The sequence below is a fragment of the Notamacropus eugenii genome, chromosome 3 (genome assembly GCF_028372415.1).
Source record: "Notamacropus eugenii isolate mMacEug1 chromosome 3, mMacEug1.pri_v2, whole genome shotgun sequence".
Classification (NCBI taxonomy): domain Eukaryota; kingdom Metazoa; phylum Chordata; class Mammalia; order Diprotodontia; family Macropodidae; genus Notamacropus; species Notamacropus eugenii.
The window spans coordinates 381,220,415-381,232,693 of record NC_092874.1 but is presented as its reverse complement, the minus strand read 5'-3'; the positions used below and the strand labels follow the sequence as shown (position 1 = coordinate 381,232,693).

The 12,279-nt window shown below is 44.0% G+C and overlaps 1 protein-coding gene across 1 annotated transcript in view; it reads right to left on the bottom strand.

Moving 5' to 3' along the window:
- The window catches only part of TNRC18 (trinucleotide repeat containing 18), a 153,486-nt gene that overhangs the window by 97,097 nt on the left and 44,110 nt on the right, over nucleotides 1–12,279 (bottom strand). Inside the window, 1 exon segment of the mRNA XM_072597654.1 lies at nucleotides 4,204–4,359. Within this exon segment, the coding sequence (XP_072453755.1) occupies nucleotides 4,204–4,359 (156 nt within the window).

Sequence of the window (12,279 nt, the reverse complement as noted above, 5' to 3'; positions counted from 1 at the left end):
ATGACCTTGCCTAGGATCACATAGCCAGTAAGTGTTTGAGCTGGTCAGAACTGAGGTGTGTGCCTTTGTAATGGCAGGTCCAGGGTTCCATTTACTGCATCACCTAGTCACGCTGCCTCTAGGCAGGGCCAAGCAAAGGCTCAAGGCAAAGACACTCATGGAAAAAAAAAATGGAAACTGTGGGACGCAGATTCACTCTTGAACCCCTGACCCCTCGAGGCAACAATACTAGCGGCTGTACTACTACTAGATGCTGCCCCACACCTTTGGGGACTTTGGAGATTCTCTTATCCAGTCACCTTTAATTATAGCTAAAGAATGGAGGTCCAGAAACATGGGGGAGGGGGAGGCCAGAAGTGACTAAATCAGAAAGAGGAAGGAGAAATGAGAAGACAGTGAAGTCAGCTTGGAGAAGGACATAGTGCTGAACTGGAAATCAGGAAGATTCAGCTGGGCGATGCTGGACAGGCGGGCCCCTAGGTCCTTCCTCTATAAAATGGAGACGAAATATCTTTGAGCTTGTTTCCTCATCTGTAAAAATGAGAACTAAATAGAAAAAACCCCGCTAATATCTCAGTGCTTCCTCCAAAGGACTGTTCTGGAGGATCAAGTGAGACAACTTATGTCAGAGTCCTCACAAATGTTAGTTATTTGTATTATACAGTTGATGTGAACAGAGGCTGGGGCAGGGAGAATAAGAACAAATCGTAGCCAGCATTTATATGGTGGTTTAAGGTCTGCAAGGCACTCCCCAAATATCTCATTTCATCTTCAAAAGGAATCTTGGAGGATACTGTTACCATCTCCATTTTACAGAAGAAGCAGACAAAGGTGAAGAGATTTGCCCACAGTCACAAAGCTAGTTAGGTATGTGAGGCAGGCTTTGAACTCAGGACTTTCTAACTCTACATCTAGTGCTCTATCCCTGCTCAGGATAGATTCTTCACACACACGCACACACACGCACACACACGCACACACAAAGCTTCATCCTGAGCTCCCCAAGTACAAGGCCAATTCACAAGACTAGGAGATACGGAAAGATTTATGAAGCTGGGCTCCATACTGAGGATTGTGTACATTATGTTTTACATATCCAGGGCACAGCCAGGCAGCTCTCTCTGCCAGAGACACCTCAGGAGGCCATAAATATTAACCCTTAAGGCAGAGCTCAATAATTTACTGATTCTGTGGGCACAGAAGAAAGTTCCTTTAGTCACTTACTTCTAAAATTAAATGTAGGAAAAGGAATCCCTGCTGAACTGGGTCATGATCTCACCAGCAGGCCCTGTGGTCACCATGCAAGAACTTGGAGGACAGATTCCTTAGAGGGTTGCTTGGCCTGGACCTAGAAGTTTGCTGAGACAAGCTCTGATCAGTTTCTGTCCCCCCTTCCTCCTTCAACTCCTTGTCACTCCTGCATTTGTAGGGACGCCGGGCTCAAGAAGACACCAGGGCTGTCTTTAAAACCTGGCAGGAAATATCCAGTTCAAATAAAGGAGATTTACTCTGCTTCTTACCCTTTCACCCACACCTTCTCACCTCCACCTTCACCCTCACCAACAAATATCCACTGCTCAAAGAGCAAATGAGATCCTATTTGTGAAAGTGCTCTGAAAACTGTAAAGCGCTTTATGAATTTGGGGACGAGTATTAAAGTATTAGTGGGAAAGCTGCTTCCTGGAAGACTCTTCTCACATCTGGCTAGGCTAGCAGAGAGGTCACAGATTTTTTTAGCCCACTGGACCACTTAGATGGGACCAAAGAATGCCATTAGTGTATTCATTCCCTAACTTCAGAAATAGTACTAATACTACTCTGTACTACATACCTGATTACAGTTTTTAAAGTAACTTAATACAGGCTCTTCACTTGTTCCGTCACAACTACAAGATAGGCAGGACAGGTATTACACCCATTTTACAAATCAGGAAAACAGATCTGAAGATGTAACTTAAAGAGTCAGGAACTGAGCCACAGAACAGCTTCCTACCTGCTAGTCCCATGTCTCTTTTCTACTGTACCAGCTAAGGCAGAGGAGTTCCTAACCTGGAGTCCACAAATTTGTTTTTCAAAAAATATTTTGATAACTGTATTTCAATGTAATTGGTTTCCTTTTTTATCCTATACACTTTATTTTATACCTTTAAAAACATTATTTTGAGAAGGTGTCCAAAATGCTTCACCGGACTGCCAAAAGGTCCATGAAACAAAAAAAGTTAAAAACTTTTGAGAAAGATATTTAGATTGCAAAAATGTGTGAGACACACTCCCCTCCCCAAAAGAGTCTGTCTGTCTGTCTGTGTTGGTCCTTCGTTTTCGAAGAAGACCATGCCATTAGAGAAATGATGCCATGACTTGCACTTGACTTTGTTTTGAGTGAGGGAGGGATGTGCAAGGTCACCAACCTCACTTTCTCCCCCTGAGTCATCTAGGTCCACTAACCAGATAGTCATCAATGCATCAGGATGACTGGAGGCTCTAGAAGACCTTCTTCTCTATCTGGAACTTGTCATCCTTGACCAACCCACCCTACTTGTAATCACAAGCAGCTTTCTTTTTACCAAAATCCAGAATTCCCGGCTCCCCAGAGATGGTATTTCAGTTATGAGAGCTCTCTATTCCTGGATCCCTTATAGCTATACTACCAAATTACCCCTTCCTAAGAGATGCCAATCTCAGAAGTATTGATTTGAAGATGCCAGTTCCATGTGGCAGGAACTCAGGCAAGGAGACACTGATGAGAGGGAAAATGGGGCTAGGGATAAACACAGTCCTACAGTCATTCCAGATCCCCAGAACCTGAGTTCAGCCAACAAAAATCAGTCATTCAGAGGTCCTGGGGTTAACCGGTCATGAACTATGTTCTTCCATACAAGGAAACAATCTCATCAGGTGCAGGCCAAATTCCCCATCTCTCATTAGGTGACCTGCTCATCAGCCAGCCAGCCAGCCTGTCATCCCTTCATTATTTATTATCGTCTGATGAGTATCCAGTACTGCGTTAGGTTGGGGGAAAGGGTTAGAATATGAGGAAAAGAAAGTAAAAGAAGCAGCAGAGAGTATCAAACAAAGGTAAAACACTTTGTAGATCTTAAAAATACTCTAGAAATATCAGTTACTATTATCTTGGTCCTGGTGATGTCACTAAATAGCTGTGTATTTCTGGTGCCCCTCTCCTCCCAAGTGCATCCCTGCCCAAGCTTTTGCCCAGAATATTTTTTTCTTTTTTTTTTTTTTGGCCAGACTTGTGATTTTATAGGGGTGTATAAGGAGCTCCCAGGTGAGGAAACACCCTTTCCCAATTCAGATCACTGCCTCCACAGCAACTAATCATCTCAGAATACTTGGGGTATTGAAGGGTTCCATCACTTGCCAAAGTGGGGGGGGGGGGGGGAAGGAGGGGGTTGTACACGCGCACCTGTCTCTGTGTGTGTGTGTGTGTGTGTGTGTGTGTCTATCTCTGTGTGTGTGTCTGTGTGTGTGTCTGTATGTGAAGGAGGGAGAGATAAAGAGTGAGAGTCACACAGTTTGAGGCCTTAAGGAGGTTCCATTGCTTGGCCAAGAGGGGGCGAGGTGGGGTGTGTGTCTGTGGGGGGGTGGGAGGGGGACGGGAAAAAAGAGAAAGGGAGAGAGAGAGCATGACTGGGTTTCAATCCGAGTTGTACAGACTTCAGGCTGACTCTTGTTCAAGACTGAATTGAGAATAGCAGATGCAAGAAACCATGAGAAAAGCCAGAGAGAACCCAGATAAATGGGCTCCCCTCGGGCTTTCCTCCTAGCCTGAGGATGGCTTTTGGGCAGAGAAAGACAACTTTCAGCCATGGTCAACATCACAGAGCAGAGCAGAGCCAAACGTGCTTACTGCTGGGGATCAGGGAATACCCCTCCCTGCTCTCCACTGCTCAGCCCCCCTCCCCAACCCTCTGGTTAAAGGGAAGATGATTCAAAAGCCTCAACAGCTATGAGATCCAGGAGATGGCGATTCCTTCCTATCTCCAACTGCCCACAGTGTCTTTGATTGCCAGCCACTGCTCTCTAGTACCAAGCCCCTCCCCATCTCTGTGGGCTCCCTTACTTCTTCTCAGTCCTCCAAGATGCCTCATGACACCAGGAAAACAATGATCCCCACTCTACCCCCTCGGCCTAGGAAAGATGGGGAGAGGAGGAATATTGACATTCCACCTCAGGACAGGTCATTACCTTCATGGGAGTGGGCGGCCCACAGTTGCACCATCTGCAGGTTGCTGGGGGTAGGTGATCGGAAGGGAAGGTCAGAGGGCAAAGGGGCAGGGCTTCCATGGGGTGTGGAGGAGGTCCCTAGTCCGCTGGCCACAAACCCACCCAGGAAGGCCTCACCTGAATGGGGAAGGATGGAGAAAGAAGTCAGGGTTAGGCAGCAGGTTTAAGGCAGTTTAACCCAGAGTTCCCCTCCCACCCTCCCTATCCCATACATTGCTCCGGCCTCTCTGGAGTAGCACCTGTTCCAATGAATGGGAATCTCCTTTTCTTTTTATCCTCATGGTTTATTCACCCATCTGGCACATTTCACCAAATCTATCCAAATGCCAATCAATTCTTAACTGGACTGAACTTTCTTAACTCACTCTCATGTTTGAAGCCATCAATCCCCCACCCCTATCCCCCAACCACTCTTCTTTGGTAAGTCCTATCAGTTCTACTGAGCAAAGCTATTGGGGTCTTACCCATTCTGAAATTAGGGGGACAGGGAAAAAGGGATGAAATGGCAAGATGATTATATGAGCCATATATTACAATATTTCTGAGCCTACACAGGAGACCTGAAAAGGATTCTTGCTCTAGGACATTCTACTTAGACCATTTTAACAAGGCAAAGGCAAAAAGACTTTGGGAAGGGGACAGAGGTCCGGGGAGGCTCCAACTTTCTTCTTTTATTCATTCAACAACCTTTTATTAAGCACAGACCATATGCAATGTAGTGATCTAGACAGGAGACAGAGGGAAGGGAATATATTACCAAGACATTATTCCTGATCTCACCAAGTTTACAATCCAGTGGGGAGATAAGACACATATGCAACAGATAATAATACAAAGGTAGTCCAAGTACCATCTGAAGGATACAAACTATGTGTCATAGGAACTCAAAGAAGAGAAGCAAAGACGCCTTCCAGCAGAGGGAAAAAGGGGAGCAATCGTTGGAAGAGCTAGTTTGCCCTAGTGCTTTAAGGAATACAAAATTCCACTCTCACAACCCTGTGAGGTAGGCAATATTGATAGGTACTATTATACCCATTTTACAGAAGAGAAAACCAAGACTCAGAGAGATAAAATAACTTGCCCATACAGTCACACAAACAGAATTTGAACAAGTTTTCCTAATTTCTCAAGTCTTTCTAACTACTCTCATGAAGTGTGACATTTCAGAATGGAAAAAAGATTGGTCCAGGTTTCAGAAAAGTCTGGGAAGACTTTTATGAATTGATGCAAAGTTTAGTGAACAGAATCAGGAGAACTTTGTACACAGAAACAGCAACATTTTAATGAGGATCATATGCAAGAAAACTTAGTTACTCTGATCAATACAATGATCCGAAACAACTCCAAAGAACTCGTGATGAAAACTGTGATCCATCTCTGGTGAGAGAACTGATGAACTCAGAGTACAAATGGAAGCATACTGTTTTTTACTTTATTTTCCTTGCTTTTTTGCAACATAACTAATTTAGAAATATGTTTTGCATTTCTCATATTAAAAAAAAAAGATTAGCCTTTCCCCCAAGATAGTGCCAAAGGTGAAGAAGGAAGCTGTTGTCCCCCCTAAGACAGAAGCCAAGTCCAAGGCCTTGAAGGCCAAGAAGGCAGTGTTGAAGAGTGTCTACAGCTACAAAAAGAAGAAGATCTGAACATCCCCCACCTTCTGGCGACCCAAGACACTAAGACTAAGAAGGCAGCCCAAATACCCTCAGAGAAACAAGCTTGATCACTATGCCACCATTAAGTTTCCCTTGAGCACTGAGTCTGCTATGAAGAAGATTGAGGACAACAACACCCTACTTTTCATTGTGGACATCAAGGCCAACAAGCATCAGATCAAGCAGGCAGTAAAGAAGCTGTATGGCATCGATGTGGCCAGGGTCAACGCACTGATCCGGCCTGATGGAGAGAAGAAAGTTTACGTCCGGCTTGCTCCAGACTATGATGCTTTGGATGGTACCAACAAAATTGGAATCATCTAAACTGTGTCCAGCTGTCTCACTGCACCTATAATAAAAAGCTTTCCTCGAAATAAAAAAATTTAAAAAAATATTAGTCTAATTTCCTCCTTTTCCAAGTGCAGTTTGGTATTGAATCATGAAAATGTCCAGTAGCCAGCTGGAAATGCAAGTCAAGAATTCCGGTGAGAGGTCAAGAGATGTAGGAATTGTCTATATAGAGGTGAAAATAGAAATCATTGGGAATGGAGGAAAAGAGCAGAGGGAGGAGAAGAGAGAGAGCTGGAGGCCTAGAAACAGACAGACCTTTGTCGAATGCCCATATTTAGGGGCTGAAAGGTCAGTCCAGGAAGGGAGGGGGCACACTGGCTCCTACCACCAAACCTAACAGAATTTGGTAAGGGCTTTCAACATAAGCCGTTACTCTCCTTCCATCCCTCCCCCAACAAAAGAACAGGGACTCTTCTGTTCTTGGATGGTCGGTATGTTTTAATCAAGCTGTGGGGAGAAGGCAAGCTTGCCCTTTGGCCAGGGTGGGAAAGGGGGCATCTGAAAGCTGCTAATGAGCTAGCTGCTGGGTCTGTAGGTCATTTCCCTGGGAGAGCCTCAGCAGATGCAGATGTGGTTTGGTTAAGCAGGGAAGGCGGGGAAAAGAGGCTTGGCGTCAGTCTGCATGACCTTTTGCTGAGCATGGAATAAAAATGCAGAGCAAAAACATAAAGAGAGAAAAGTTGACCATACTCCTGCCCTCTCTTTACCCCCAACTGACCACACCTTCCTCTATGGCTCCTTTAACCCTCTTTTACTCCCTTCATAAAAGCTAGCTAAGCAGAAACATTTGTCCAGAAAGCAATACCAAGGAGCTATACCAGGTATGCCTGGTGTCCTTTCAAGGGTCCAACCAGAACTTCCTCTTTCCCAGGATCCCCCCTTCCCATTCTGGGAGCCCCCCAGAGGTGGACCTGAGCAATCCTATGAATCAGTTTAAGGCTCAAAGAAATGAGAGCCTAAAAAAATAAAAGACACTAGGTTTAAAGGGAAAACAAAGGTGAACCAAACTTGGACTGGGATATTACTTCCACCAGCTCGAGTCCTTGTCTACCTTCTTACCCTCTAATGTGCGTAGGAAAAGTTCTTAACAATGTTGCAGGCTGCGAGTGTTAGTGGACCTGAAAATTCTTTCATTCTAAGATAAACTTAAAGTGAGTCTAAGGGAAAAGAGAAAAATTAGGAATGGTTGCTATCCAACTGAATTCCTCTTTGTACCTTCCCTTTACATTCCTCATATAGACTCCACGGTCAGCCCCTTTCTCCCTTCCACTATGCCCATCCAACCGTAGAAGATGCTCCCTAAGTCCAGCAGCAGATCTCACCCTGTACTTCCCACTGTAGAAGCCTGCCTGCTACACAGAAAGACTCCATGACTGGCCCATTCCTGTAGTGTTGTGGCCCCATCCACTGGCTGCGGAGCATCAGGGGCAGGTGTCCATCCAGTTGCAAGTGGGCAGACAGCTGCTGGGGAGGGCAACCCAAGTAGCCCACTCACTCTGTACCCAGGGTGGGTAAATCAGGAATCTAAGGCCACAGTTTCTTCCTCCCTCCTTCCCCTGACAGGCCCACTCCGGAAGCCAGAAACCAGTACCCAGCAGCCAGCAGCCCTCAAAATTTCACAATCGGTTACATAAACCTCCCCATGGTCTTCCCTTCCTCCGACACAGTCCAAAACAGATGTGGCCTGTCAGCCTCTCTGGAGGCCCCCACTTCTTGTGAAATATGGCTAACCACCAACGTCATACATGTATGCCTCCTATGGCTGCCTTTTGATAGATGACCATGTCAAGGGGGTGGGGATACCATGATGGGAGAGAAACAGCCTGGCTGGGGGCAGGTGCCCGGATGCCACCAACGGCTCTTGCCGACCAAATACAGTTCTAAGGGCCCCAGTGAAGGCTACCCCCTATTCCTAGGGTCAACGACACCAGCTCCCTAAGTCCTTGGGTAGAGGCTATCCAATTTGTGACCCATCCTAGTCTTGAACAACTATAGGAAACTCACCCTTAAGGAGAAGGAAGACGGAGAACAATCTAAGCCCAAGAGAAAAATCCTCTTTCAGGAATACACCCGATTTAATCTGCTGTTTCTAAGATCAAACTACTCCTATTCAGGAGATAAAACAGCAAAAGAACACTGCTATGTACTTGTTAGACAGGAAAAGAAGCATTCCGGGTACAGGGAAGGATTTTGGGATGGATCTGGGCTAACTTAAGTGTTATACATGCCATAGCATAAAGAGAAAAGAGACATCAATCCAAGGAATGATGAAGACCCCAGTATTAGGTAAAGAAAAATTAAAATCAATGATAGGTATATCCCCCAATATAATGACTGTTCTTATACATTTATCATATTCTATCTTCAATATAAGTTATTTATGCATATATCTTATCTCCCCTTCTAAACCATAAAATCCTTAAGGATTAAGGATACTACCATATTTAAGATTGTACCCACTTCAGGCCTAAGCAAACAAAATATACTGAATTCTGAATGAACCAATTTGATAATACAAGGAATGAAGTATTTTGTAAACTGTAGAGCACACTATAAATGAGCTATAACCCAAAGCCTCAAGCTTAAACATACTTAGAGTAGGAGTTTATATATAATATTCTAAGACAGCAGCACCTAGTGGTAATGTGTAGTACTATAAGTCAGCTCTATTTGGTATTTTTAATATGGGGATGCTATTTTGTGAATGTTTCCTACCCTGATTATAGTAATGGAAAAATACAGCACTCCATTTTCCATCAGCAGCTCAGCACAGCTTTGACTCAAAGCAACACCCAGGATAAGCTGATCACCAGAAATCTTATCCCCATGCAGATTTATTGAGATTTTGATACTCAACACCTTCTCAACTCACCCTTAGTAGCTTCTCCTCTCTGATTAGAGGGATAAAGGTCAGAGCATTAAATTCCTCCCAAAGCCTTATTTTATAGAGGGCACACAACTCCATTTGCCATCAGCAGCTCAGCTTGGCTTGACTCCAAAAAACACCGTATCAGGTGTCAGGAAGATATTCTGTCGGGGAAGGGGCCTACCACCGCCCCCCTCAACACACCAATTTTCAGCTTCTTTTGTGTCTTGTTTTCACTTGTCAGACTGTAAGTTCCCCAAGGTCAGGGACCATCTTTTTCTTATTTGTAAGCACAGTGCCTGGCATATAGTAGGTGCTTAATAAATGTTGACTGATTAATACTTGCAGGAAATCTAGTCTGTATCTTTTCAATTTGGATTTTGTAAATATAATCACATGAAAAAGTGGAGGGTAGCCTTAGAGCTGCCAAGGCAGAATCAGGAATTGCATCAGATGAGAGGAAATTACTATGGTTTTGAAGTCCTTAGAAATCAGGGAAAATGCTACAAAATGTTTCCAGTAGACATACTACTACTCAGTACTACTTCAATGCCCTGCATGCCAGGAGGGCAAGTTACATATTAACCCCTTCTTTGCCAACAAACTTTCAATTGGTCATAAGAGATTTCGCCCTCATCAACCCCTAATATATCTTGCCCAGTCCACTGCCAATTATTGATGGGTGGCTAGCCTATTCATAATTTCAATTCAGATTTCCTCTATCTCCCAATTCCCTACTCCCTCCCTTATTAGTGTATGGGATTTGGATACATTTAGATATTGTCATACAAGTCCTATGGCAAGTAGTAAGGAAGGTAAAAAAAAAATTTTCTAATTACCTGCAGGGCTGCTCCTCTCCATTGAGAGAGAGCCTCTGAAAATAGCCTTCCTTGTCCATATCCCAGAGCTACATGGAAACCAAAAGCCCTGGATGAATGCTTCCCAGAAAGAATAACAATGAGAAAAGACTAGCCCTTATGGACCAAGTCTGAGTGACCAAAATAATAATCCTCATTTATTGACCTTAAAAAACTCCATCAGTTCCAGAGTCAAATATTGGGAATACGGTCCTTTCCTTCCCTCACAGAAACTTAGCTTTCTTCAATACCCATCCCTCTTGATTATCATCTCCTACAGGAGACCTTTCCTGATCTCCACCCCAGACATTAGCATTCTCCCTCTTGAAATTATTTTGTATTTGCTGTATTCATTTCTTTTATATCCTCTCCTAATAGACTATTTCATTTTGTATCTTCTTTTATGTAGACCCTGGAAAAGGGTCTTGTACATTAATAGTAAGCAGTATCTAAATTTTGGTGGACAGGGCTCTGTGCCTGGACTTAGGAAGATCAGAATTAAAATCTGAGTTCAAATCTCGGACATTTACCATCTGTGGGACCTACCTCTTGGGAAAATTCATCGATCACTTTTTTAAAGCACCTAATATGTGCCAGGCACTGTACTAGGTGATGGGGATACAAAGAAAATCAAAAGTCAGTCCCTACCTTCAAGGAAATTACATACTAATGGAGAGTTAATAAGTATTCACACTCACATAGGCACATATGTCTGCATATATAAACATAGATGCATAGATGTGGAGGGGGGAAGGGAGGGTGTAGCTGGAGGGAAAGTGGATATCAGGAAAGGCTTCATGTAAAAGGTGGCACTTGAGCTGGGTCTTAAGAGAAACCAGAGATTCCAAGAGGCAGAAGAGGAAGGAGTACTTTCCACGCATGGGATCCAGCCAGGTCAAAGAAAGAGAGAAGAGAGATCATCACCACCTTCGTCACCAACGTCAATCTTATTATTTCTCCTCTAACCACCACTTCAGAATATGATCTTAGCACCCAGTCTTTCCCAAACCCAAACATGGTTTGCCTCAAAAAGGTGAGAAGGAAAAAGTGTGCTGTGGAAAAAGGATCAGGTATAGGGAGTTTCTGTGGCCTCCCTTTGTACCACAGCTCTGGCACATCCTATCTAACATCCTATTCCCTCCTCCCCGTCACTCACTTTTTCAAGCCTCTCAGATTGATCACAGCTTTGCTAAGCATGGATCAAATGTCCATGAATTACTGCAGGTTCGTGAGGCATTATAGTGCCCAAAACCTAACAAGATGCCAATTCCACTGAACTCTATCACCAAGTCAAAGGCATATCTCTCATCTGTAAACTCTCATAGCAGCATTTCCAAACATGTGGCAATATACTTATCACATTACACTGTACACTATAGCTAGGTGTTTATCATCTTATTTCTGATCTAGACTGTAATGTCCATCAGGGCAGGAATCATGTGTTTGTAAACCGCATCTTCCCCAGTGCCTTACACAGTACTCTGTTAAAATACTTAGGAAATGTTCATTTAATTAACTCAACACACACCTATCCCCAGGGATGGGTGACTTGCCAAGCACATCCCCTGCTGTTAATGCCTTTGTCCCTAGGGTTGGTTCTAGGTAATTTTTCCAAAGGTCAGACATTAAGTTACTAAGTATACCGTGCCAAAACCATGATGGAAGGATACCATGTCAAATACAGTTATCTGTCCAGAGGCATCCCTCCTGGGGCCATCACCTAGAGCCTGAAGAAGGCTTTCATTGGTTTCCTCCCCATTATTTACCTTTTCCCAACTCTCGATTTCTCTTCTCTCTGCCTAGTGTGGATATAGCTATTCAAGCAAATGTTGCCTGCTTGAATGCCCAAGGATTTGGGAAGGGGAGCCAAGTCAGTAAAAGAGGGAGGAGTAGATGTGAGAGTGAAAGGAACAATTCAGAAATGAGATCTGTGATAAAAGCATAACTAGAAAACTGAGAATTAAAAGACTAGAGAGAAGAGCCAAAGTAAGCAACGTGTTAATTATCTGTAAATAGAGCTAAGGAAGACAGCACCTGTCTGATCATTACTATTACTACCCTCTAAACACACACACTCTGCCCTTCCCTCCTCCCACTGCCCTCTGGCTGGGTCACAGGTTTTAATAGGTGTCCTTAGAGAACTATCTCCCCTGCTCTCTGCCAGATCCACTCCCTCTCCAATTCTGCCTTTCTTTCCTCTTTCGGTATTAGCCCAGGTTCCAAGGCCTAGGAGACTGACTCAAAGAGCTGACCTGGACTAATCAGGAGTCTACCAAGGAATTCTGCCTCTCATTAGTCACTACGTGTG